This window comes from Pituophis catenifer, unplaced genomic scaffold (genome assembly GCF_029215685.1).
Source record: "Pituophis catenifer annectens isolate HBS135680 unplaced genomic scaffold, rPitCat1.0.hap2 SCAF_7, whole genome shotgun sequence".
Lineage (NCBI taxonomy): Eukaryota > Metazoa > Chordata > Lepidosauria > Squamata > Colubridae > Pituophis > Pituophis catenifer.
The window spans coordinates 88366743-88394498 of record NW_027256887.1 but is presented as its reverse complement, the minus strand read 5'-3'; the positions used below and the strand labels follow the sequence as shown (position 1 = coordinate 88394498).

The 27756-nt window shown below is 49.7% G+C and overlaps 1 protein-coding gene across 1 annotated transcript; it reads left to right on the top strand.

Annotated features, from left to right (window-relative positions):
- The first annotated feature begins 4431 nt into the window (after positions 1–4431).
- On the top strand, positions 4432–26268 carry SMO (smoothened, frizzled class receptor). The gene is made up of 12 exons (XM_070946968.1): positions 4432–4675; positions 6618–6823; positions 7566–7775; positions 8960–9132; positions 11637–11856; positions 12782–12905; positions 14608–14700; positions 16587–16695; positions 18815–19000; positions 21054–21202; positions 22986–23120; positions 25604–26268. The coding sequence occupies exons 1-12, from the start codon at positions 4432–4434 to the stop codon at positions 26242–26244; spliced, it is 2490 nt and encodes an 829-aa protein (XP_070803069.1). The 3' UTR covers positions 26245–26268.
- Positions 26269–27756: the final 1488 nt, after the last annotated feature.

Here is a 27756-nt window from a genome sequence, read left to right as displayed (position 1 = left end):
GAAAAATGCAACTGAAGAAATGGTTGGTCAAAACTGAATTCCCCTTCAGTTTTGTCGGTGGTCTTGTGCAGATGTTCTGACTGTCCGGATGATGATCCCCGGAGAGAATCCTTGATGAAAACCCCACCCACCCACCCCTGAAAGCAGCCCCTGCCTCCTGAGACCCCAGGAACCAGCCCCTCCCTGCTGAACCCCCCCCAGCAGCTGGCCTTGCTGACCCCCTAAATGGCTCGTCCTGCTGACCCCCCTAGCAAGCAGCCCCTCCCTGCTGAGCCCCCAGGAACCAGCCCCTCCCAGCTGAGCCCCCCCCAGCAGCTGGCTCTGCTGACCTCTCTAGCAAGCAGCCCCTCCCTGCTGAGTCCCCCCCCAACCAGCCCCTCCCTGCTGAGTCCCCCCCAAGGAAACAGCCCCTCCCTGCTGAGCCCCCCCCAAGGAAACAGCCCCTCCCTGCTGAGCCCCCCCCAGCAGCTGGCTCTGCTGACCCCATAAGCGGCTTGCCCTGCTGAACCCCCCCCCCACAACCAACCACCCCAACCTGCTTAACCCCCCCCCAGGAACCTGCCCCTCCCTGTTGAGCCCCCCCCCACCCTGGAACCAGTCCCTCCCTGCTTAACCCCCCCCAACAAACAGCCCCTCTTTGCTGAACCCCCAGGAAGCAGCCCCTCCCTGCTGAGCCCCCCCTTCCAGGAACCAGCCCCTCCCTGCTGAGCCCCCCCCATCCAGGAACCAGCCCCTTCCTGCTGAGCCCCCCACCCAGCAATCAGCCCCTTCCTGCTGACACTCCCCCAGTGGCCAGCCCCTCCTTCCTGCCCCCCCCAGCAACCAGCCCCTCCCTGCTTGAACCCCCCCTCCCTCACCAGCGGCCAACCCCTCCCTGCTGACGTGCCCAGGGACGTGGCTCTGAGAGCAGTGGGCGGGCAGAGGGACCACCCAAGCCGGCCCAGCTTTTCCCAGCAAAGGGGGGGGGGCTCTGGAGAAAGTGGGGAAGCCTCTCCCCCCCCCATCTGTTTCAAGGCTGGCCGTGCCACGTCAGAGGCTGGGCAGGCAGGGAAAGGACACCCTGCGGGACAACAGGGGGGTGGGCTCCTCCTGGACTAGGCAAGGGGGGCCCTGGGCTGCCCCTCGACCCCTGGATAGATTTGCTGGGTTGTTCCAGAGCAGCGGCCGGCCAAGGGGGGGTCCCCTGCAATCCCCCCCCCCGGACCCCTGAATTGGAGTCTCCACCGTTTCCATGGGCTCCATCCTGTATCCAAAGACGCAGAGGGGTCTTTCCCCCAATTTCTAGCATCCGTTGAAGTCTGGGTTCCTGGAAGTCAGGAGCCTGGGGGACTAACAGCTCTCTCTTGGCCAAGGCAGGTCAAAAAAGTCAAGATGGCGGCCAGCATTGCAATATCTGTAATCATCTGTTCGGGTTTTTTGGACCCAGATTTGGCAGATTTTGGGCCCTGATGGATCATTGCAGGCTCCTTTGCAAAGGAAGCGAGGAAGAAGAGGAGGGGGCAGGAAGCTTTAGGCTGTGGGCCGGGGGGGGGGCTGGGGCTGAGGCCCTCCCGTGTCTTGGGTTCAGGTTCCGCTCTTCGAAAAGTCGATCACAGCGTTTGTGATTGTTTTCAATATGTTTCTGGCTGGGGAGGTTAGAAGTTAGATTGGTCCTCTTATTTTATTTATTTATTTTCCACGACCAGAACCTTTTCTATTAAAAACAAAGTATACTGATTACTCCTTGACTTACAAACCACTCGTTTAGCGACCGTTGAGAAGTTACAACTTGTTTTCATTTTTCAGAGATACGACCGCTGCGGCATCCCTGGAGTCACGTGATCTGAATTCAGACGCTCGACCGACTTGTATTTACGACGGTTGCTGTGTCCCCGGGGTGTGTGTGTGTGTGTGTCACGTGATTCCCTTTTGCCACTTTCTGACCGGGCCAACTCAATGGGGGGAAGCCAAATTCACTTAATGACCGGGTTATATTAATTTAACAACTGCGGTGACTCGTTTAACGGTAGCAAGAAGGGTCGTAAAACGGCCCCAAATTCGCCAAACCAGTGTCTCGCTTAGCAATGGAAATTTTGGGCTCCGTTGCCGTCGTAAGTCGAGGCCTACCTGCAATATTGAAATTATTGCAATAGTCTGAATTTTAAAAAAAGCTTTCGGCTACTATATAACAAATATAAAATTAAAACTGAGAAGGAAAGATTTGCCTCTGAAACGATCGAAAGAATCAGTCCTTTATTTGGAAGAGAATTCTGAGAGCAGGGCTTGTCCGTGTAGAGAGAGAGAGTCAAAAAAGTCAAGATGGCCACCAAAACCATGCTACCGGTCCTCACACTTATGACCGTTGGAGCATTCCCACAGTCACGGGGATTAAAATTTAGGCTTGGCAACCGTCATGCATTTAGAATTTCGTTGTCCTGGGCTCATGTAATCTCCATTTGCAGCCTTCCCAGCCGGCTTTCCACAAGGAACGTCAATGAGGGAAGCCCGATTTGCTTAATGACCGCATGATTCGTTTAACAACCTCACTGATTGGCTTAACACACCGTGGCAAAATGGGCCGTTAAATCAGGCACATCTTACTTAACAATCCTCTTGCTCTAACTATTTATTTATTTATTTATTTATTGGTTCAATTTATTTATTGGTTTGATTTATATGCCGCCCTTCTCCGGAGACTCAGGGTGGCTTACAATACGTTAAGCAATAGCCTTCATACTTTTTGTATATACCTGCTTAGTAGGGCTTTCGCCCCCCCCCCCAAGCAGTGTTCTTTTTTTATACAAAGTCAGCTTATTGCCCCCACAATCCGGGTCCTCATTTTACCTACCTCGGAAGGATGGAAGGCTGAGTCAACCTTGAGCCTGGTGAGATTCGAACTCGCAGTAATTGCAGGCAGCTGGCAGCTAAGTGCTACTTTTAACAGCACTTAGTCCACTGTGCCACCAAGGCTCAATGGACATTGTGGTCCCAATTATGGTTGTAAGTGAAATTCTTCCTGAATCCCATCCTGTGGCGGTGAGTTCCACTGTTTAACAGACATTTGTATGAGGAAATCCTTCTGTTTAATGGTCCGGAATGAGTTGTGGTTTTAATTTTGGTCAATGACCCAGAATTCTGACACTGTGACTGAGTATGCGAAGAGAAGAGAAGAGAAGAGAAAATAGAAAATAGAAAATAGAGAAGGGAAAAAAGAGAAAAGAATAGAATAGAATAGGATTTAGAATAGAATAGGTTAACCTATTTTTAACCAAAGAGCTACAAGAAAGAGAAGAATCAGATTATTACAAAATATGGAATAATTGGTATAATTGGTTAAAAATTAGAAATATACAAAAAATATAGGGGGAAATATTACCGATTTAAAATATATATATATATGTAGGTCTTTGGTTATTCGGGTCTTCTCCCACGTAAAATTGGGAGAAGACCCGAATAACCAAAGACCTACATACAAACACCCGCGAAAACCTGAGAAAACATACATACATACATACATACATACGTGTGTGTGTGTGTTATTAGATTAAGGAGAGGTGAAGGAATATACTATAAGTAGAATTGTAGAATGTCACTCCGAAAAAATGCTTAAGAAGAAATTATACTCTTTTTGTGTATATGTTGTATAAATGTTGTGTATATGTTATGTATGTCTTTTTTAATATTTATATTCAATAAAAATTATTTAAAAAAAAATAGAATAGGATAGAATAGGATAGGATAGGATAGGATAGAATAGAATGAGACCAGAAATAGAAGAATGATTTTTCCCCAGCGCCTCCTTCTGCAACCGGGCGCCCTCCGCTTTCTCAGCTCCCACAATCCTCGACCAAACGAGAAGGGGGGAGAGGGGGAGAGACCTATTTGGGAAGGGCCGCCTTCGGAGCGTCACGCTTTCCCCGCTCGCCGAGTAGGGGCTCCACGGCCCGGGGCGGCCTTTGTGGGGCGCGAGCCTCTGCTTGGGGTGGGGGGCGCCCTCCTCTCCGCCCAAGCAGCCGGTGGGAGCGCTCGCTTTGTGCGGGACGGGACGGCGGGCGGAGGCGAGGCGAGGCCGGGCTGCCTCCCTCCATCCCGCCGCATTCTTCAGCTCCGAGCCTAACAAAGCCGTGAGGCGGCGGGGAGCCGCGGCCAAACTTTCCCAAACTTGTTTTTCCCGCAAAGTTTTCAAAAGTTTGCCAAACTTTGCAACAGTTTGTCAAACTTTAGAAAAGTTTGCCAAACTTTAGAAAAGTTTGCCAAACTTTCTTTCCTTCTCACAAAGAGCCCCTCTTCGGGCGAGGGGGGGGAGGAAAAGCCTTTCCCCCGCGGGGAAGGGAGCGGGAGCATGGGCTGCGCCCCCCGGCTGCCCCCTCCTCGCCCAGAAGCCCCCCAAGTCCTGGGACCGGCCGCGCTCGCGCAGCCCGGTGGGTCCTAGGCGCGCGGCGGTGGGTCCCCATGGCCCGCGGCGGGCGGCTGCGCTGCGCCCTGGCCTGCTGCTGGCTGGGGCTTCTCGGTGCGGCGGCTTCGCTGAACGGCAGCTCGCCGTTGGAGGATCGGTGCAAACGCGCCGCGCCCTGCGAGGCCCTCCGGGAGAGCAACTGCTTGGGATCGCCGCTGCCCTACGCCGCCACCTCCACTCTGTTGGCCGGGGACTCGAGCTCGCAGGCGGAGGCGCACGACAAGCTGCTGCTCTGGTCCGGTAAGGTTGCGCCGGGAAGCTTGCGCGCGATCCTGAGAAGAGGGAGAGGGAAGAAAAGAAGGCGCCTGGGGCATCCTGCGCAAAGGGACCCCGAGGCCCTGGAGGGAGGTGTGGGTGGAATAGGATCGCTGGCTTCGGGGTGTTGGACTTGGGGGTCCCCCCCCGATTCACTCGCTGCACCCCAAAATGAGCCGGGAAGATGGATGGAATCAGTTTCCCCCTGTGGTCGTGGAAGGCGTCCGTGGATTACAACCGACAGCTCTGGGGAGTTGGTTCTAGGCATTCCCCCCATCCTCTCCTGCACCCCAAAATGAGTGGGAGTGGGACCCCCGTGGTCTTAGAAGGCGACCGTGGGATAGTGCTGGCCCAGTGTGGTTCTGGTGGGTCCCAATCCTTGTGCACCCCAAAAATGAACCCTGTAGATAAGGTGGGAGTTAACTTCCCCCCTTGCAGTCGTGCAAAGGGTAGGTAGGATAGGACATAGGATCAGTGTGTGTTGGGCCTGGCTGGGGGTCCCCCTCATCCTCTCACTTCACCCCAAAATGAGTCAGGAAGATGAGTGGGAGTCAGCTTCCTTCCCCCACAGTGGTCATGCAAGGCGTCAATGGATTACAACCAACAGCTGGGGGGAGTTGGTTCCAGGCGCCCCCCATCCTCTCCTGCACCCCAAAATGAGTGGGAGATGGGTGCTAGTCAACTCCCCTCCCTCCCCGGTGGTCGTGCAAGGCACCCGTGGGATTGGAGCGTCCTGGGGGGGGCTTCAAACGGCTCGTGCACCCCAAAAATGAGCCCTGTATATAGGGTGGGAGTTAACTCCCCTTTCCTGTCATCATACAAGGGGTAGGTGGGATATTACAGACGCCTACAGGGAGGGGGGTCCCCCATTGGCTTGCTGCACCCCAAAAACGAGTTCTGGAGAGGGTGGGAGTTAACTCCCTCCACCCTGGTTGTGAGAGGGGTAGGTGGGATAGGACAGAGGTCTCCAGGGTATTGGGAGGGGGGGGTCTACCATCTCTCGTGTACCTCCAAATGAGCACTGTAGACGGGGTGAGAGTCTGCTTTCCCACCCCCAACAACGGAGTGTTGGTCCTGGGGGGGGTCCCCACGGACTCGCCAAGGTTGAAAAACATGGCTTTATAGAGCATTAACCTGCAGCGTGTGTGTTCACACAACACGCTTAATCTGACAATTGAACAAGGGTTCTAAGGTTCGTGCAAGATTTCGGACTCCTAAACTAGCCACATTTCCTGGCTTCGCACAACATTTAGACCCATGGATTTGAACTGGGTAAAGTGTTTTTGCACTGATCGTATGGACGTTGTTTTGTGTGTTTGTGCCTCTCGCTTAAAAGTAACCATAACCACAACATCGGCTATCCAGGGCCTTAACCAGTGGTGGGATTCAGCCAGTTCGCATCTATTCGGAAGAACTGGTTGTTAATTTTTTAAGCTGTTCGGAGAACCGATTGTTGGAAGAAATCTTATTTTCTTTTTCCCCACTTTACAGGGCTAATCATGTAAGGAAGGCAGGAAGGAAACATTCTGGTGGTATTTCTAGCCTAATCTTTATTGCCTTGCTTACAGAAACTGCCTCTCTGGATAACCCTTATTACATTGTAACAGCTAAGGTGAAGCGCCCATTGATGTGAGTGACGTTGAGTTGGCCACGCCCACACAGTCACATGACCACCAAGCCACACCTACCCAGGTGGTCATTAGGGCAGAGAACCGGTTGTTAAATTATTTGAATCCCACCACTGGCCTTAACCACCCATTTAATCTTACTTCATGCCCAGTATTTTTTTTTTTGTTCTTTAGATAGAAAATTGGGACTATAAAAAGGCCAATATCTTTCAAGTTTCTAGTCCTCAAGGGAAGTTTTCGGTACTTGGTGGCCGAAGGAAAGAAAGCTTGTTCTCCTCTTTCTCTCCCGGTTTTCTCAGGTTTGCGAAACGCGCCGCGCTGCTGGGATGTGATCCAGCCTCTCTTGTGTGCCGTGTACATGCCCAAGTGCCAAGATGGCCAAGTGGAACTGCCCAGCCAGACTTTGTGCCAAGCCACGCGGGGACCCTGCACCATCGTGGAACGAGAGAGGGGCTGGCCCGACTTCCTCAAATGCACCACGGATCGGTTCCCTGAAGGGTGCCCGGTAAGGGTCCACCTGGGTTCTACTTAACTTTACTACCGGTTCACAACGGGAGCGGGCGCATGGGCAGATCGTCAATTATGACGTCAAGGCGGTAGGGGGGCATGGAAAAAAGTGACTTATGAATGTCTATGGAGATTCTCAAGTCCTCCAGGCCATGGTTGTCCCAAAGGAGCTTTTTTCAAGAGGCAACTGGACTTTCTGGTTTTTCTTTGTAGGCGTTTCGCTTCTCATCCGAGAAGCTTCCTCAGTTCTGATGGTGGGGAATGGAAGGATTGACACTCCTTGCAGACAGCTGGTCATTTGCATCCTTTTTAGAGAGTCGTTGAGGCCACTTGGAGGGTTTGTCTGTGTCCTTGGGGTATTCTGAGTGGTGCAAATGGTTGTGGAACAAAAGGACTACAATTCCAAGAAGGCTCCACGCACATTTGCACCACTCAGATAACCCTGAGGACACAGAGAAATCTCCCAAGTGGCCTCAACGACCCTCTAAAAGGATGCAAATGACCAAATGCTGTCTGCAAGGAGTATCAATCCTTCCGTTCCCCACCATCCAGTCAGAGCTGAGGAAGCTTCTTGGATGAGAAGCGAAACCTCTTCAAAGAAAAACCAGAAAGTCCAGCGGCCTCCTGAAAAAAAGCCCCTTTGAGACTTAGGAATGTTATTTCACACTTACGACCGTTCTAGCATAGCTAATAACTAAGTAAACCCTGTCCTCGTTTCTTCCCCTTCCCCTCCCCGGCAGAACGAGGTCCAGAATATTAAATTCAACAGCTCGGGGCGATGCGAGGCCCCCCTGGTGCAGACCGACAACCCCAAGAGTTGGTACGAGGATGTGGAAGGTTGTGGGATCCAGTGCCAGAACCCCCTTTTCACCCAGAAGGAACATCGCGAGATGCACATCTACATCGCCGCCTTCAGTTCGGTCACAATTTTTTGCACCTTTTTCACGCTGGTGAGCACGAGGAGAGCCAGGCCTGGGGGGTGGATTAGAGGGAGGGGGGATTTGATTAGGGCTCCAGGCTTAAAACCAGTCGTGGGATTCAGCTGGTTCGGGTGAATCGGTAGTTAAATTGCTGGCTGAACCTGCCCTGCCCTGCCCCTTCTAGGAGCCCCCACACGCCCCATTTTGGTTGCCAGGTAAGTGCAAGGAGGTCTCCTTGGCCCAAAATGGCACGGGGTGGGGAGTGGGGGGTGGAGCGTCTCACCCCCCCTCCCCCGCGGCCCCTTTGGGGCCGGGGGCAGAGGGTCCCCCCCCCCGCAACCTGTTTTTGCTCCCAGGGGGTGCAGGAGGCCAAGTCTGCCTGTCACACCCCCCTGGCCACACCCCACCCAACCGGTCATTGGGGCAGAGAACCGGTTGTTAAATTATTTGAATCCCACCACTGCTTAAAACCCATCAGCGATGACTGTGTTCCAATAGAAGGGAATACTTTCAGTTCAGGGTTGAACTGTGGGGAGTCCCGGGTGCTCTCTGAGCTTGGTCGTTTTCTTGCAGAACATCTCATGACCCAACTAGGCAACGTCATCAGTGCTCGAAGAGAATGGGGTTTGCTCTGTTTATATCTGAGTGGATTGCCCTGTCAGGGTTAGTGAGAGCGTTGTGATTTCCATGAACATGGATACAGAAACGAAGAGCCAATCCCACTCCTCTCTAAGCACTGATGATGTAACCTAGTTGGGTCATGGAATGTCTGCAAGAAAACCACCAAGCTCAGAGACCCCACAGTTGCCCTCCTCCTCCTCCTCTCTGCAAACCCCACTCCCTTCTAGCAGTGATGATGTGATGTGGTGATTGGCCCAAAGTCACCCAGCCGGCTTTCATGCCTAAGGTAGGACTAGAACTCCCCGTCTCCTGGTGATTGATCCAAAGTCACCCAGCCGGCTTTCATACTTTAAACAGTACTAGAATTCACAGTCTCCTGGTTTCTAGGCTGGTGCCTTCACCACTAGACCGAACTGGGTTTACCCCTTTTCCCAGTAATTCTACTTTGCCTTTCAAAGTATTAGCTGGTATTCTACAACCTGGCGCCCTCCAGGTGTGCTGGGTTTACGACGCCCAGAATTCTAGCTGGTGGCACACCTGAAAAGCGCAGGATGGCTAAAAACCAGTCTTACCTTACTCTGCTTTCCCTCCAGGCCACCTTCTTAGCCGACTGGAAGAATTCGAACCGTTACCCCGCTGTGATCCTCTTCTACGTTAATGCCTGCTTCTTCATGGGCAGCATCGGCTGGCTGGCCCAGTTCATGGACGGTGCCCGCGGCGAGATCGTCTGCCGTGCTGACGGCACCATGCGCTTGGGAGAGCCCACGTAGGTTCAGGGGTGGGTGGGTTTTGCCTGGAGAACCCCTTGCACTCTGAGCTGCACCCACAAAACGCTACAGAACACCCCTTCACTCCCACCGATACACTGGTGTCTTCGGAGCTAATCAGTCACGGTCGTCTCCAAGGCGCTTTTCCAAAAGGCATCTGAGCTTGTTTTTCCTTGAAGATGTTTTGCTTCTCATCCGAGAAGCTTCCTCAGTTATGAATGAAGGATGGAGGATGGGAAGATTTCTATTCCTTGCAGTCGTCTGGTCATTAGTACTCTCTCTCTGAGAGTCATTGAGGCCGCTTGGAGGTTTATCTGGGCCCTCATGGTCAGTCTTCTGTCCACCTTCTGGATAGTGAGGACTGCTGGCTTGAAAAGAGGGGTCAAAGAGGCCATCTGTGTTAAAACTGAGCACCCCCCCCCAATAGAGTGTTGTGGCCCGTCAGCGGCCTGTGCAGCTAGTAGCTGATTCCGACAGCAAGGAGGCTGGTGTGGTGCTGTGCCAGCAGCCTGTGCAGCTGGCACTTGAGTCAAGACAATGAGGAGGCTGGAGAAGATGTGGTGCCAGAGGCGGGGATTCAGCCAGGACCTTCAGAACCTCCAGAAGCTCCCTTAAGTGAGAGGATGAAGAGGAGGAGCCTCTTCTCAATGCACGGGCGCGCAAAGCTAACTTACTCCTCAGGAGGAGGTCTCCTCGAGAGTAAGTCTTGGGGCTAATTGGCCACTCCCTTAGCCTATTTAAGGAGGAACACCGACTGAAGCAATTTGCAGGGAACAACTTCATTCACATACCTTTGTGTCTTGTCTTGCTTATCTTATCAGCTTCCTGCAAATTGCTTCTGGGCATTCTGCCAACCACAGTAAGCTTTCAGTTATTATTCTTTGAATTCTTGGCAGCTGTTAATGCAGTTAATTAACAGCCGTTGTTGTAAAAGACTGGTTTATTTAGTAAACTAAGGTTTGAATGGACTTTGTGTGTGCTGCGTTCTTTGGGGTCCGTAGCTGGGGCAGAACATAGAGAGGAAGAAGTACAACATCGCCTATCTCCTATCTCCAACGCAGTCCTTTTCAGCAGTTCCAAGAAGGCTCCACACCCATTTGCACTACTCAGGTGACCCTGAGGGCACAGATAAACCTCCAAGCGGCCTCAGTGACTCTCAGAGAGAGTATTAACGACCAGACGACTGCAAGGAATATAAATCCTTCCATCCTCCATCCTTCATTCAGAACTGAAGAAGCTTCTTGGATGAGAAGCGAAACGTCCTCAAGGAAAAAGTCCAGTTTCCTTTTGAAAAAGCGCCTTTGAGACCCCAAAACATCCCAATTCTCAATAAGCCCATTCGTTGTGGTCCCAGGTTTATGGGAAGTGGTGTCCAACCACAATTGGACTACAGATGTTTATTCCTCCCCTTCTTCTTTGTGGACTTCTTCGTGGCTGGAGTTTTGAAGCCCAGTGTAGGCTTCACCCTTGAGGGTAATCAGAGGGTCTTAATATGGGGCAGGAGATTATTTAGAGCAGGCGATTAATTTTCCCAAGGGGCCGCGGGACAAAATGGGATTGTTCTGAGAGGGGCTGAGAAGGTGCAAAGGATGGGGAATTCTGGGAATTGAAGTCCAGGCATCTTAAAATGGTCAAGGTTGAGTAACCCTGATTTAGAATACCAAGAATGGCTCTTGGGAAGAGACAGAAGAGTGTTTCATTCACTTTTGAAGGCATCTGGAGAGCTTTTGAAGGGATCTAGACCAGGTTGGCACTCCTTGCAGAAAAGCTACAGTTCACTGACTTCCTCTCTCTGTGTCTCTCTTCGCCGTCTCTGTCTCTCTTCCTTCTCCTCTCTCTCTGTCTCTCTCTCTCTTCTCTCTGTCTCTGTCTCTGTCTCTCTCTCTGTCTCTCTTCTCTGTCTCTCTTCCTTCTCTCTCTGTCTCTTTCTTTCTCTGTCTCTCTTCCTTCTCTCTGTCTCTTTCTGTCTCTCTCTGTCTCTCTTCTCTGTCTCTGTCTCTTCCTTCTCTCTGTCTCTTTCTGTCGCTGTCTCTCTTCATTCTCGTCTCTCTCTGTCTCTCTCTCTGTCTCTTCCTTCTCTCTCTGTCTCTTTCTGTCTCTGTCTCTCTTCCTTCTCCTCTGTTTCTCTTTCTGTGTCTCTCTCTTCTCTCTCTCTCTCTCTCTCTGTCTCTCTTCCTTCTCCTCTCTCTCTGTCTCTCTTCTCTGTCTCTCTTCCTTCTCTCTCTGTCTCTTTCTGTCTCTGTCTCTCTTCCTTCTCCTCTGTCTCTCTTTCTGTGTCTCTCTTCTCTCTCTCTCTCTCTCTCTGTCTCTCTCCCTTCTCTCTCTCTCTGTCTCTCTTTCTGTGTCTCTCTCTTCTCTGTTTCTGTCTCTATCTCTCTCTATCTCTGTCTGTCTTCCTTCTCCTCTGTCTCTGTCTCTGTCTCTTTCTCTTTCTCTCTGTGTTTCTCTCTCCCTTCTCTCTCCCTGTCTCTGTCTACCTGTCTGTCTCTCTCTCTGTCCACAGCTCCAACGAGACCCTCTCCTGCGTGATCATCTTTGTGATTGTCTACTATTCCCTGATGTCCGGGGTGATCTGGTTCGTCATGCTGACGTACGCCTGGCACACCTCCTTTAAGGCGCTAGGCACCACCTACCAGCCACTGGCGGGCAAGACATCCTACTTCCATCTGGTGACGTGGTCCATCCCCTTTGTCCTCACGGTGGCCATCTTGGCGGTGGCACAGGTAATGGGGCGGGAGGAGCTCGGGAACTTTGGGGGAGAGCAGGTTCTTCTCGGTGGTGGCACCTTGATTCTAGAATTCTTCCCACAGGAATCGTGATTGACCCTCTGTTTCCCTAACATTTTGGACCTGGGTTTATGGTCGTCATTAGTTTATGGCTGTGACTTGGTTCACCATTGTTATTACTTATTTTAATCATGACATATATACAGGTAGTCCTCATGAGTGGAGCGGTGGCCTAGAGGTGAAGCTCTCGCCTCACGCTCAGGAGGCTGTGAGTTCGATCCTAGGTAGAGGTAGATATTTCTCTCTAGGCACTGTGAGAATATATCTGCTGAACAAAACTCAGCACTGGCAACAGGAAAGGCATCCGGCCAATAAACACTCAGATCCATTCAATTGCCCAGCCTCCAACCCGCAAGGGATTATGAGGTCGTTAAAAGAGGATGATGATGATGATACAGGCAGTCCTCAACTTACAACAGTTCATTTAGTGACTGTTTGAAGTTACAGCAGCACTCGAAAAAGTGATTTATGACCCTTTTCCACACTGACGACTGTCCCCATGGTCATGTGATTATAATTCAGACGCTTGGGAACTGACTCGTACTTATGACGGTTGCAATGTCCCGAGGTCACGTGATCCCCTTTTGCGACCTCCTGGCAAGCAAAGTCAATGGGGAAGCCAGATTTCACTCAACAACCGGGTGAACTCACTTAACCGCCGTAGCGATTCGCTTAACAACCGTGGCGAGAAAAGTCGTAAAATGGGGCAAAACTCACTTAACCAACGTTTCACTTAACCACCGGCATTTTGGGGCTCCGTTGCCGTCGTACGTTGAGGACTACCTGTGTTTAGGGGAGTTATTGGACGAGAGACGAGAATTTTTTTTTTATTGCTGTTCCTCTTCTTTTCTAATCCTTTCAGGTGGATGGAGATTCGGTGAGCGGCATCTGTTTTGTGGGGTACAAAAACTACCACTATCGTGCGGGGTTCGTCTTGGCCCCCATCGGCCTGGTGTTAATTATTGGGGGCTATTTCCTGATCAGAGGTGAGTTTTTCCTTTCCCCTCTGGATTCCTTGCCTTTGCTTTCCTTCACTCAAGAGATGGATGGATGGATGGATGGATGGATGGATGGATTTAGGGTGCATTCAAGTAGTATTCACACACACAAAAAAACCTCTTCGCTTTTCTCAATGCTACAGTTGTTGAAATTTGGGTATGTGTGTGTGTTTCCCTCTCATTAATCTATACTCAGGACCCCCGTCATGACAAAGTGAAAACGGAATTTTAGAAATGCCTGTCAGTGTATTTTAAAAAAAGATTTCTAAAATTCACTTTTAAACTGGTTCAAGGTTGACTCTGCCTTCCATCCTTCCGAGGTCAGTAAAATGGGGACCCAGGTTGTTGGGGGGCAAGAGGCTGACTCTGTAAACCGCTTAGAGAGGGCTGGAAAGCACTTGTGAAGCGGTATATAAGTAAGCGCTATTGCTAAGTGCTAAGGAAGGGAGAAGAAGGGAGGGAGGGAGGGAGGGAGGGAAGGGAAGGAAAGAAGGAAGGAAGGAAAGAAGGAAGGAAGGAAGGAAAGAAGGGCCGTGGTGGCACAATGGTGAGAATGCAGTATTGCAGGCTAATTCACTGCCCACAGCCAGGAGTTCGATCCTGACCAGCTCAGGGTTGACTCAGCCTTCCATCCTTCCGAGGTCGGTAAAACGAGGACCCAGATTGTTGGGGGGCAAGAAGCTGACTCTGTAAACTGCTTAGAGAGGACTGGAAAGCACTTGTGAAGCGGTACATAAATCTAAGCGCTATTGCTAAGTGCTAAGGAAGGAAGGGAGAAAGAGGAAGGAAGGAAGGAAGGAAGGAAGGAAGGAAGGAAGGAAGGAAGGAAGGAAGGAAGGAAGGGCTGGAAAGCACTTGTGAAGCGGTATATAAGTCTAAGTGCTATTGCTAAGTGCTAAGGAAGGGAGAAAAAGGAAGGAGGGAGGGAGGGAGGGAAGGAAGGAAGGAAAGAAGGAAGGAAGGAGGGAGGGAGGGAAGGAAGGAAGGAAGGAAGGAAGGAAGGAAGGAAGGAAGGAAGGAAGGAAGGAAGGAAGGGCCGTGGTGGCACAATGGTGAGAATGCAGTATTGTAGCCTAATTCACCGCCCACAGCCAGGAGTTCGAGCCTGACCAGCTCAAGGTTGACTCAGCCTTCCATCCTTCCGAAGTTGGTAAAACGAAGACCCAGATTATTGGGGGCAAGAGGCTGACTCTCTAAACCGCTTAAAGAGGGCTGAAAAGCACTTGTGAAGCGGTATATAAGTCTACGGGCTATTGCTATTTACAAACGGACAGCAGCTGGGAAAATAAAGATTTCTGCTTTTTCCATCGAAACCCAGATTTTGGGGTTGTGGTTGTTGTTTTTGGCAAAAATATGGCAGAGGCAAGGACACCCAATCTGCTTGTTCCTCTTCTTTGGATCGTCAAGGTTGCAAGACTCGCGGGCACGAAAGACGAGATCCGTACATGAAGGTCTCAATTAAACCGCTTTGTTGCTAAAAGCCCATGCGCAGGAATTTTCTCAACCAACAGCTGGCAGCTGCTATGAGTTAGATATGGGTCCATGGAATTTGAGGGAGGTTGGACTTAAGTTTGCTTGTGGCTACGTAGGGATGCTAGGCTGATTTCTGTTTTGACGCCGCCCCCGGATTCTGCAACTTCTTCCCCTACAAAGACCATAATAAATGCCCTCTTTTTCCCTGCCCCCCCAGGAGTGATGACTCTCTTCTCCATCAAAAGCAACCATCCGGGCCTCCTGAGCGAGAAGGCGGCCAGTAAGATCAACGAGACCATGTTACGCCTTGGTAAGTAGAGGTAACCATAAAGGAGAATATTTGTAGCTTGGGGTTGAAATGGGGGTTGGTCAACTCATGACGTGGCTTGTTTTGGCCGACTGTCTCCGAATCAAGTTACGATGGTGAGAAATGTGGCTTGTTCCTTAATGTGCTGACCCAGCCCCTGTGGCTAGCTTAGCAAACCCATTATTAAAATCATGATTTAGCATATTGCTTGCACGCAACCCTGTGTATCGAATGCTTTCACCGAAGAGTTGAGCTCATTGGGGATAGTTGCGTGAATCAAGGCCTTTAATTAAGGAATTTACTTTAAAGAGCCAGTTTGGTCTAGTGGTTAAGGCACTAGGCTGAAACCTGGGGGATGGTGAGTTCTAGTCTTGTCTTAGGCATGAAAGCCAACTGGGTTTTTGGGGGGGTCAATCACCAGGAGATAGTGAGTTCTAGTTCTGCCTTAGGCATGAAAGCCAGCTGGGTGACTTGGGCCAATCACCAGGAGACAATGAGTTCTAGTCCCGCCTTAGCTATAAAAGCTAGCTGGGTAACTTTGGGCCAATCACCAGGAGACAGTGAGTTCTAGTCCTACTTTAGACATGAGAGCTGGCTGGTGGATGAGTTTGGGCCAATCACCAGGGGACAGGGAGTTCTAATCCCGCCTTAGGCAGTCTCTCTGTCTCTCTCTCTCTCCCTCCCTCCCTCTCCCCCCCTCATGAATATTCGCCACCATGAGTTGTTTATAAAAAATAATAACGGCGCAATATAAATCAAACCACTCAGTTGATGACGGTTCCGCCAATTGTGCAATGGCTGATGAGCTACTAAGACAGGAAGGGAGCTCAGCCTGTCTCATGAATGCAGCCGCTGTTCGGGACCACCCCAGGGTCAGAGGTCTCTCTGACCAGGGGTCTCCAACCTTGGCCACTTTTAAGACCTGTGGACTTCAACTCCCAGAATTCCTCAGCCAGCTTCCTGTGGACTTCAACTCCCAGAATTCCTCAGGCAGCTTCCTGTGGACTTCAACTCCCAGAATTCCTCAGGCAGCTTCCTGTGGACGTCAACTCCCAGAATTCCTCAGGCAGCTTCCTGTGGGCTTCAACTCCCAGAATTCCTCAGCCAGCTTCCTGTGGGCTTCAACTCCCAGAATCCCTCAGCCAGCTTCCTGTGGACTTCAACTCCCAGAATTCCTCAGGCAACTTCCTGTGGACTTCAACTCCCAGAATTCCTCAGGCAGCTTCCTGTGGGCTTCAACTCCCAGAATTCCACAGCCAGCTTCCTGTGGACTTCAACTCCCAGAATTCCACAGCCAGCTTCCTGTGGACTTCAACTCCCAGAATTCCTCAGCCAGCTTCCTGTGGGCTTCAACTCCCAGAGTTCCTCAGCCAGCTTCCTGTGGACTTCAACTCCCAGAACTCCTCAGCCAGCTTCCTGTGGGCTTCAACTCCCAGAATTCCACAGCCAGCTTCCTGTGGACTTCAACTCCCAGAATTCCACAGCCAGCTTCCTGTGGACTTCAACTCCCAGAATTCCACAGCCAGCTTCCTGTGGACTTCAACTCCCAGAATTCCACAGCCAGCTTCCTGTGGACTTCAACTCCCAGAATTCCTCAGCCAGCTTCCTGTGGGCTTCAACTCCCAGAGTTCCTCAGCCAGCTTCCTGTGGACTTCAACTCCCAGAACTCCTCAGCCAGCTTCCTGTGGACTTCAACTCCCAGAATTCCTCAGCCAGCTTCCTGTGGACTTCAACTCCCAGAACTCCTCAGCCAGCTTCCTGTGGACTTCAACTCCCAGAATTCCTCAGCCAGCAAAGCTGGCTGAGGAATTCTGGGAATTGAAGTCCACAAGTCTTAAAGTGGCCAAGATGGGAGACCCCTGACTTTGACTATCATCTTTCATTGGCAGGGATCTTCGGCTTCCTGGCCTTCGGCTTTGTCTTCATCACCTTCGGCTGTCACTTCTACGACTTCTTCAACCAGGCGGAGTGGGAACGCAGCTTCCGGGAATACGTGCTGTAAGTCGGGAAGGCGTCGACGTTCCTGGCTCCGCCCATCTCTGGTTTAACGCAATCCCGGGGTGGATTTGCACCCGCGCCACGTTCCTTTGATGCCCGATTGCTGAACGGAGTCCAGGGTTTTCCGACTGAGCCCTTTTCCCCCCGGGGGCAGCTGTTGCATTAAGGAAACCAGATGGCCCACTTCCACTTCTCAGGGTCCACAAACCAGCATCAAGCAATGATGGCTTTGCTGAAGGGATAGGGCAGTTTTAACTCGGTTTGGGAGCCTTGAAATCCAGAGTCTGCATTTGCTTGCATGGGAATCGAACGGTGACCGACCCGGATTTGGATCCTGTAGCAACCCATCCTCCTGGGTGTGAGAAACGGTCCCGGATTTCTGGGAAAGGAAGGTTGTTTTGGCTGAACTTCCAAGTTCTGGTGACTTAAAATAGCTTTTTTTTTTTTTTTTGCCATCCTCGCATTCCGTGGCGGTTCAGTGTTTCTGAAGCAAAGCAAGTTTAACATAATTTTGTATTTACTTATTTATTTATTTATCTTGTCATGTTTATATAGTGTTATATTGGAGGTGGTGACTTCTTAAGAGCTTTTATGCAATGAAATTTCATTTTTAATGTATGGCAATTAGTGTACATTCCAAGTGACAATAAAGTCTATTCTATTCTATTCTATTCTATTCTATTCTATTCTATTCCATTCCATTCCATTCCATTCCTTTCCATTCCATTCCATTCCTTTCCTTTCCTTTCCTTTCCATTCCATTCCATTCCATTCCATTCCATTCCATTCCTATTTTCTATTCTATTCTATTCCTATTTTCTATTTTCTATTCTATTCTATTCTATATTGTTTTATTCTACTTTTATCTATTCTATTCTATTCTCTATTCTATTCTATTCTGTTTTATTCTATTATTTATTCTATTCTATTCTATTCCTATTTTCTATTCTATTCCTATTCTATTCTATTTTCTACATTCTATTTTATTCTGTTCTTTTCTATTCTATATTCTGCTTTATTCTATTATCTATTCTATTCTATTCTATTCCTATTTTCTGTTTTCTTCTATTCTATTTCATTCCATTCCATTCCATATTTTCTATTCCATTCCACTCCATTCCATTCCATTCCATATTTTCTATTCTATTCTATTCTATTCTATTCTATTCTATTCTATTCTATTCTATTCTATTCTATTCTATTCTTATTTCTGTTTCTCTTCTCTTCTCTTCTCTTCTCTTCTCTTCTCTTCTCTTCTCTTCTCTTCTCTTCTCTTCTCTTCTCCCCTTCCACTCTATTCCATTCCATATTTTCTATTCTATTCTTATTTCTGTTTCTCTTCTCTTCTCTTCTCTTCTCTTCTCTTCTCTTCTCTTCTCTTCTCTTCTCTTCTCCTCTTCCACTCCATTCAATTCCATTCCATATTTTCTATTCTATTCTATTCCATTTATTTTTGTTTCTCTTCTCTTCTCCCCTTCCACTCCCCTTCCACTCCACTCCATTCCATTCCATTCCATATTTTCTATTCTATTCTATTCTATTCTATTCTATTCTATTCTATTCTATTCTATTCTATTCTATTCCATTCTATTCTAAAGACGGGTGGACTTCAATTCCCAGAATCCCCCAGCCCTTCCAAAACTTGCCCCGAGGGGGCCGTGTGCTCTAACTTGACTCTCCTGAGGGCTGCAGGTAGCCCTCGACTTATGACTGCAATCGAGTCCAAAATTTCTCTTGCCAAGCGAGACGGTGACTTTTGTCCCCTTTTGTGACCTTTCCGGCCACTGTTGTTAAGCGAATCACTGCCGTTGCTCAGTTAGTTAAGCGAATCTGGCTTCCCACTGGACGTTGCTTGTCAGATGGTCACAAAAGGGAATCACATGAAACCCCCCACCCACCCCGGGTACCCTGCAACCGACATAAGTCCATGCCAGTTGCCAAGCCTCTGAATTTCGATCCCGTGACCGTGGTCATTAAGTGTGAAATACTTTTTTCAGCGTCGTCGTACCTCCGAAATGCTCACTTAAGCAGACAGATGGAAGTTGAGGACTAGCTGCTTAGGTGGGCATTCCTGAGGCCGTTCCCTCTGCCATTTCTCCTCTTCTCTTACCTGCCGCAGGTGCGAGGCCAACGTGACGATCGCGGCCCAGACCAACAAGCCGATCCCGGATTGTGAGATCAAGAACCGGCCCAGCCTCCTGGTGGAGAAGATCAACCTCTTCGCCATGTTTGGCACCGGCATCTCCATGAGCACCTGGGTGTGGACCAAGGCTACCTTGCTCATCTGGAAGCGCACCTGGGGCAGGTAAGAGGGATGCTGGAGGGATGGCGCCTTATGGGGGGCGGGGGAGCTGGCTGGAGTACCAGAGGGATTTGTGGGAGGGGGGCAGGAGGTGTTGAATTAAGGAGCTCTCCAAGTCCACGGTGGGAAGAGGCAGGAGGTGTCCCTCTCAATGGCCAAACGCCTACAGGTAGGTCCTTGACTTACAGCTGTTTGTTTAGTGACCAATCGGGGTTAGTACGGCAAGCATTCTTCCTCTCCTCATTTTTCGCTTATTTTGTCTTCTCCTCCTCCTTTCTTTTCTCCTCTCCTCTACGATTATCACCTCTTCTCCTTTTTCTTGTTTCTTTTTTCCTTCCTGTTTTCTCCTTCCTTTCTTCTGGTTCGTTCTTCCTCCCCTTCCTTCTCTTTCTCTTTTTCCTCCTCTTCCATCCTTCTTCTCTTTTCTCCTTCTCTTCCTCCTTCTCCTCCTTCTCTTTCTCCTTCTCATCCTCCTCTTTCTTTCTCCTCCTCCTCCTCCATCCCTTCTTTTCTTTTCTCCTTCTCTTCCTCCTTCTCATCCTCCTCCTTCTCTTTTTCCTTCTCCTCCATCTCTTCCTTCTTCTCTTTTCTCCTTCTCTTCCTCCTTCTCATCCTCCTTCACTTTCTCCTCCTTCTCCATCTCTTCCTTCTTCTCTTTTCTCCTTCTCTTCCTTCTTCACTTTCTCCTCCTTCTCCATCTCTTCCTTCTTCTCTTTTCTCCTTCTCTTCCTTCTTTGCCTCTTCCTCCTTCTCCTTCTCCTCCTTCTCCATCTCCTTCTTCTCTTTTCTCCTTCTCTTCCTCCTTCTCCTCCTTCTCTTTCTCCTTCTCATCCTCCTCTTCCTTTCTCCTTCTCCTCCTCCATCCCTTCTTCTCTTTTCTCCTTCTCTTCCTCCTTCTCTTCCTCCTCCTTCTCTTTTTCCTTCTCCTCCTTCTCCATCTCTTCCTTCTTTTCTCCTTCTCTTCCTCCTTCTCATCCTCCTTCACTTTCTCCTCCTTCTCCATCTCCTCCTTCTTCTCTTTTCTCCTTCTCTTCCTCCTTCTTCTTCTCCTCCTTCTCCATCTCTTCCTTCTTCTCTTTTCTCCTTCTCTTCCTTCTTTGCCTCTTCCTCCTTCTCCTCCTTCTCTTCCATCTCTTCCTTCTCTTCCTCCTTCTCATACTCCTCCTTCTCCTTCTCCTTCTCCCCAACTTTGGGGACTATGTTTGAGTCTTCCCTTCCCTTCCCCTCTCCTCTTTTCCTTGCTTGTTCTTCCCCTTCCCCTTCTCTCCTTTCTCCCCTTCCTTCTCTTTCTTCTTTCTTCTCCCTCTCCTCCTTTTACGGCCTTTCTTGCCTCAGTTGTTAACCGAATCGCTGCAACTTGTTCACGTAGTAACACGGTTGTTGAGTGAACCTGGCTTCCCCATCGACGTTGCTCGTCAGCAGGTCACAAAAAGGGATCACGTGATCCCAGGGACAGCGCAGCCATCATAAATAGGGGAGAGAGGTTGCCAAGCCTCTGGATTTTGATCATGTGACCGTGGGGATGCTGGGACGGTCATAAGTCGCTTTTCAGTGCCGCTGTAACTTTGAACGGTCGCGAAATGGACTGTTGTAAGTCGAGGACTTCCTGTACACGATGTTTTTGCATTCTAGGGGGCTCTTGTCACTCACACCCTTTGTAAGTTGGTATGATCTGGAGTCATTGCAAAAACTCTGCAGTTTGGTCTTCGGTGGGTCTTAAAAGGGTGGGGAAATAACCCCACAGGCCAGGTTGCAAATGGCCGGAGGTGGTAACCAAAAGTGAATTTTTCAAGAGGCAACTGGACTTTCTGGTTTTTCTTTGAAGACGTTTCGCTTCTCCTCCCAGAAGCTTCCTTAGCTCTGACTGGAGGGAGGGGAAGGGAAGGATTGATACAGCACCACACCAGCCTCCTCGCTGTCGGAAATCAGCTACTAGCTGTACAGGTTGCTGATGGACCACAACACCCAAATAGCCTGGTCCTAATCCTCTGCCCAGAGGTTTTGGGTCAGCGGTGGGGCATGGTCAGAAGGCCTCTGATGTTCTCTTCTCCTCCAGGCTGACCGGCCGGAGCAGCAACGAGCCCAAGAGGATCAAGAAAAGCAAGATGATTGCCAAAGCCTTCTCCAGGAGGAAGGAGCTGCAGCATAACCCCGCGCAGGAGCTCTCCTTCAGCCTGCGCACCGTCTCGCACGAGGGGCCCGTCGGTACGTCCCGGAGAAGGAGAAAAATGAGGACGCTTGTTCCAATGGGGACCTCGGTACTCTCGGGGTTTTCTTGCAGACGTTTCATGACCCTACTAGGTAACATCATCAGGCCTAGGAGGGAGTGGGGTTTGTGGAGAAGAAGAGGACGGTGGGGTCCTTGGTGCTTTCTGAGCTTGGGGGTTTTCTTGCAGACGTTTCACGACCCGACTATGGAACATTGTCAGTGCTAAACGAGAGTGGTGTTATATAAACAGGAAGCAAAGTGCACTTCCTCCTAACACTGATAATGTTATCTAGTTGGGTCATGAAATGTCGGCAAGAAAATCAGCAAGCTTAGAGGGCACCAAGGACCCCACAATCCTGGTTCTCCTCCTCCTCCTCCTCCTCCTCTCCACAAACCCCACTCCCTCTGAACCCTGGTGATGTTCCCTAGTTGGGTCATGAGATGTCTGCAAGAAAACTACCCATTTCAGAGAGCACCAAGGATCCAACAGTTCAACCCTCAGCTACAGATATTCTCTTCATTGGTACTGGGTTAAAATTATGTCACTTAATGACTGGAGGATACAAAAGCTGAATCAAGGTTTATATAAAATATCAATTTATCAGGTTTTAGGCAGATGGAGATGCTTATCAGAGAGTGAGGACTCTCACATCCTTCTGCCCAGGTAGTTTGCAGCTTTTATCTTCTATTAGTTTTATTGTATTTTTTTAAAATTAGAGTGGCATGGGGACTTAGTGGTGCTCCCTTCCCAATCGGAAAGTTGAGGGCTCAATTCTAGGTAGCGGCAGATATTTCTGTCCTAGGGCGCAAAAAAAAAAAAATTATCTGCTGTGAACCCTGTGTAGGCGTCAGGAAGGGCATCCGGTCAGCAAATGCTCAGGCTCCATTCAACTCTACCCCAAATTACAGGAGTACAAGGTCGTAAAAAGGGAGTTTTTCATTGCAATTTTGCTGATTGTTGCGAGTCCCTAGTCGTTGGGAATCAGGCAGCATACAAGTTTATTCTCGTTATTGTTTGCAGAAGTAGCTTTTGTAATTTTTTTCCACTTATTTAGTTACTATTGTCTCACATTTGACAGAGAGATACGGCTAAGGTACCCAGCTGTAAAAGCCCAAATTGTAAACTAGCCTTACGTCAAGCTTTTTCCCAGGTAGTCCTCGAATTACAGCCGTAAACTGTAATTGAATTCTTAACCACAGTTTTTTAGTGGCTGTTAAGCAAATACTATGGTTGTTAAGCAAACCCATTATACCATTATGCCAAAAGTGGGGGGGAGTGTGTGGGGGTCGCGTGTGCGTGGCCACACCCATAATTCAATGCACCTGCACATGTGCACAGTATCCCCTGCGCTCCCCCTGCTTTTGGCATGCAATGGCACAGTGGGCCCGGTAGGCCTGTTTTTCACCCTCCCCAGGCTCCAGAGGCTTTCTAGGCGCCTGGGGAGGGCAAAAACAGCCTTCCCCACCACCCCGGAGGCCAGAAACAGCTCATTTCTCAACTTCTGGTGGGACCAGAAGGCCCAAAAATTAGCTGGCTGGCATGCACATGCGGACTGGAGATGCGCTAGGGCAACGCTCGCGTGCCCACAGATACAGCTCCGCGTGCCACTGTGGCACGTGCCATAGGTTCGCCGTCACAGCATTATACTCTCTGTGCTTTTTGCCGGAAATTGGAAATTGGTCGTACGTTGAGGATTACCTGAAGTAAATGAACAGAGATGAAAAGGTACGGCTCAATTTTGATCATTGAATCAAAATATATTTGTTTCTTTTTTCCAGCCGGTTTGGTGTTCGATATCAGCGAGCCTTCGGGAGACATGTCCTCGGCTTGGGCGCAACATGTGACAAAGATGGTGGCCAGGAGAGGCGCCATCCTCTCTCAGGATGTCTCTGTCACACCTGTAGCCACGCCAGGTAATGGTCCTCGTAGAGGTTGGATGGGATGGGCTGTCAAAAGAGCTCGAATGCCATTGGAAAGTGCCCTTTTGGGGCAATGTGGCATTCCATGCATTGGTGTCTATTCTATCTTTTGACTCACTGCTGCCAGCTGCTGGCCAAAGGCTGGAAATGCAGGTAGTCCACCTGTAATGTACATTTCCTGACTTGGAAAGTTTAGGGATGGGGAGAGGGACCATTCCTGTGCTTTCTTCAGGGGAGGGGTCACCTGGAAAGGTAAAAAATGTGCCATCCAGTGTGTGTGTGTGTGTGTGTGTGAGTGAGTGAGAGAGAGAGGAGGGAGGAGAGGGAAAGATTTTATCTCTGCAAATAGGCAATGCCTGGCCAAAAACTAAATTTGATTTACTTTATACCACGGTGGCGTGAAAATTAACTGTGAAGGTAGTCCTGGATTTACGACCAAAATTTGAGCCCAGAATTTTGTTGCTAAGCCAGACAGTGGTGAAGTGGGTTTTTTTCCCCAGTTTAAGACTTTCCTCGCCACATTTGTTAAGTGAACTGCTGCATGTGTTAAGTGGGTAAATTGGTTGTTAAGCGAATCTAGCTTCCCCATTGACTCGGCTTCTCAGAGGATCAGGAAAAAGTGATCACATGACTCCTGGGATATTGCGACCGTCATAAATATGAACCCAATTGCCAAGTGTCCGAATTATGATCATATTGACCATGGGGGATACCGCAACAGTCGTTAAGTGTGAAAAACGGTCACTTTTTTTGGTGCCGTTGTAACTTCAAACCGACACTAAACAAACTGTTGTAAGTCAAGGACTCTTTGTACCCCATTGGAGTTGGGCGGCTAGTAAATGCAAAGAAATAAATGAAGATAGTCTTCGATTTACGTCTGCTCATTTAGTGACCATTCAAATTTACAACCGCGCTGAAAAAAAAGGAACTTATGACTGTTTTTTAAACTTACGACCGTCGCCGCCTCCCCGTGGTCATGTGATCAAAATTCAGACGCTTGGCAATGGGCTCATATTTACGACGGTCGCAATGTCTCCTGGGGGTCCTTTGGCGACCTTCTGACAACCAAAGTTGGGGAAAGCCGGATTCGCTTAACAACGGTGTGACTCCCTTAACAATGGCACCGATTCACTTAACAACCAGGGTGAGAAAGGTTGTAAAATGGGGGCAAAACTCACTTTGCAGCCCCCACGCCCTTGGTCTCCCTTAGCAACGGAAAGGCAGGGCTCATTTAGCAACAGAAATGCGAGGCTCAATTATGGTCGTAAGGCGAGGACTCCCTCTAGTACAAACTGCACCCCGACCTGAATGCAAAACTTCCATCTGTCCCAGCCCGACCTCCCAAAATAAGACCTAGCGGTCTTGTGACAGCTGCCAATCCTCCTCCTCCTTGGAGAATCTGATGGAGCTTTACCTATGGAATGACAGATAACAGATTAACAGAGTTGGGAGGGACCTTATAGGTCATCTAGTCCAACCCCCCGCCTAAGCAGGAGACCTTACACCAGGGGTGAAATGTAAAATGTAGATTTCACCCCGGTTCTGTGGGCGTGGCTTGGTAGGGGGGTAATGTGGGCGTGGCTTGGTGGGTGGGCATGGCCAACTTTTTTTTTTTTTTAACTTTTCAAAGCATTTTTTCTAATGCTTTGAAAAGCCTCTGCCGATCAGGCAACTCAGCTGGGATCGGCAGAGGCTTTTCAAAGCATTTTTTTAACCACCTCTTCGGCCAAGAGGTTGCAGAAAAAAATGCTTTGAAAAGCCTCTGACGATCCCAGCTGAGCCGCGGGATCGTCAGAGGCTTTTTTTTTTTTACTTTTAAAAGCATTTTTTCATCGGAAGAGGTTGTAGAAAAAATGCTTTTAAAAGTAAAAAAAAAAAAGCCTCTGATGATCGTGCGACTCAGCTGGGCATGGGTGGGGGGGCGCAGGGATTTTTGCTACTGGTTCTCCAAACCACCCGCCACCATCGCTATCAGGTCGGGTGATCTGGTCCGAGCATTTCACTCATGCTCCAGTCCCCTAATTTTATTTTTTTATTATTATTTTTTTTAATTTGATTTATATGCCGCCCATCTCCGGAGACTCAGGGCAGCTTACAATGCATTAAGCAATAGCCTTCATCCTTTTGTATATTTATACAAAGTCAGCTTATTGCCCCCACAATCTGGGTCCTCATTTCACCTACCTTAGAAAGGATGGAAGGCTGAGTCGACCTTGAGCCTGGTGAGATTCGAACTTACAGTAATTGCAGGCAGCTGGTCTTAATCACAATGCTTTTTTTTTAGTCTGCTGAGCCACCAGGTCCTTTCATTTTTGTTGCTCTTCTCTGTGCTTTTTCCAGAGTCCCCGCATCTTTTTTATAGTGTGGTGACCAAAACTGGATGCAGTACTCTAGGTGTGGCCTTACTAAGGCTTGATAGAGGGGTGTTAGTACCTCCCTTGATCTTGATTGACAGTTCTCTCACCCTCCTTTTCCAGTGCCCCCCGAGGAGAGGGCCAGTCATTGGCTGATGGAAGGCGAGTTCTCCTCCCGGCGGGCCAAGAAACAGACTCGGAAGAAAAAGAAGCACCGGAAGAAGAAGGGGGTTTGCCCCTCCGGGCCAGCAGCCGAGACCTGCGCCCCGAATTACTTTGCCCCGGGAGGGCCCAGCTCCGTCCCACGCCTGCCCCGGCTCCCCCAAACCAAGTGTTTTGTCGCCGACCCACAACAAAGCCAAGCTCTGGATGATGTCCTTTTGTCTCGCGCGGACCCCGAATGGAGACCCCGAGTCCCCCGGCAGCCGGAGGCCCCCCTGGCTGGACTGTCCCGGGACCTGCCCCCTGGCAGCTGCCGGCGTATCAATCCCCCGGATCTCATCAACCACCCCTTTTGCCCTGATTTTGGGGGTCCCGAGGAAACGGGACCGGAACGTGGAACGTGGCTATTCTCCGGACAGCAGCCTTCGCGTTTTCGGGGAGCCGCCTTCCCTGCTCCCCCCAGGAGCTCAGCTGCTTTGTTCCTGGGCGGTGACATCTATGGGGTGCAGCCACCTCTAGGCAAGTGGGGTGGGTTGCCCCCCATCCATTCCCGGACAAACCTGATGGACGCCGAGTTGGTGGACCTGGACTCCGACTTCTAGGAGGGAGCTTTTTCAATGGCTTGGCTTGGGGGTCGATCAGCCGTGGGGTGGTCGGGAGAAAGAAGGGGAAGGGGGTGCCCTTTCGGGACCGTCCTTGGGGGTTCTTCTGCTTCATCTCCTTCAAGGAGACCGAGAGAGATTATTGGAAGAGGCCATCCTTCCTTCCTCTCCCCCTCTCTCTTCTTCCTTCCTTCCTTCCTTCCTTCCTTCCTTCCTTCCTTCCTTCTTTCCCTCCCTCTTTCTCCTTTCCTTCCTTTCTTCTTCCTTCCTTCCCTCCCTCCTTTATTCCTGGTGATGTTTCCTAGTTGGGTCAGGAAATGTTTGCAAGAAAATAATCAAGCTCAGAGACCATCAAGGGCCCTCCTCCATTTCTTCATCCATCCAGACCTAACAAACACTCATAAAATCAGAGCGGTCACGTGATGTCCTGCCTAGCAATCAGCAACTAATGACTAATTCCGGACACCATTACGGTCGCAATTCAAGGACTACCCTGTACATTGTACCCAAATACGTAAGGGGCTCGAGGTACAATATTATCTCATATCGCTTTGGGCATTTACCGTACCTGTCGCAATACTGAGCAGAAAATAGGGGGAAAAGGTTTATTTCAAAAAAGAGATTATTTGGAGAAGACCCAGATGATTTGAAGGACGTTCTACACGGATGGGTTGATTTAGATGTCTTCTCAAGAGATCCATGGCTGAGGGTGCCTCAGAACCGAATTTGGAGATCATGAACATGATGGACCATCAGGATCTATCCAGAAGTCAGGTCAGTATTCCTCAACCCCGGCCACTTGAAGATGGGTGGACTTCAACTCCCAGTGTTCCCCAGCCAGTGAGGAACTTGTAGTGTTCACCTTCAACGTCTCTGTGGTGGGACCAGACGGGAGATAAGAATTAGAATATGGAGTAAGCAGAGAGGCTGCGTTGAATGGAAGACCTGAAGTCCACCCATCTTCAAAATGGCCAATGTTGAGGAACACCATGTCCACCATCTGGATAGTCCCTGGTAGGCTGCCATATCTTTGATCTTCCTGTGTCCACCATCTCTGACCCTTCCTGATGGACCTTGAGATCCAACCTTAACATATCCTCATCTCTGGTTCGATGTTCCTCGCAGAATTCTGTAGGACACCCCAGTTGGAGTCTTCCCCATAAGTTCTCAAGTCTTCATTTCAAGGGGTCAACTCTACAGCCAGATAGAAGAACCTTTTTCTGAGGTCACCTGGACCACCGTCTGAAGGCCTTGAACTTCTGGAGAACTCTGCTTTCCACACTCCATGCTGTGCCTCTACCTCCCCGTGCAGCTTGATGGGACATGTAGTCTTAACCTTCATCCTCTCCCTGGTGGGACCAGATGGTGATAGGAATTAGAACATGGCGTAAGCATAGAGGCTGGGTTGAATTGGAAGAGGCGGTAGCAACGTGTTAAAATATCTCCAGGTTTTTGTTACAGTTCTGCAATGTACCTACGTATAATGCAAAGTTTTCGTCTGTTTTTCATGGT

Excerpts from the sequence above, each read along its gene's own strand:
- SMO (XM_070946968.1), top strand. The coding sequence starts at position 4,432 with ATGGCCCGCGGCGGGCGGCTGCGCTGCGCCCTGGCCTGCTGCTGGCTG. Across the intron at positions 4,676-6,617 it reads CAAGCTGCTGCTCTGGTCCG|GTTTGCGAAACGCGCCGCGC; the intron begins GTAAGGTTGCGC and ends CGGTTTTCTCAG. Across the intron at positions 12,906-14,607 it reads GGGCTATTTCCTGATCAGAG|GAGTGATGACTCTCTTCTCC; the intron begins GTGAGTTTTTCC and ends CTGCCCCCCCAG.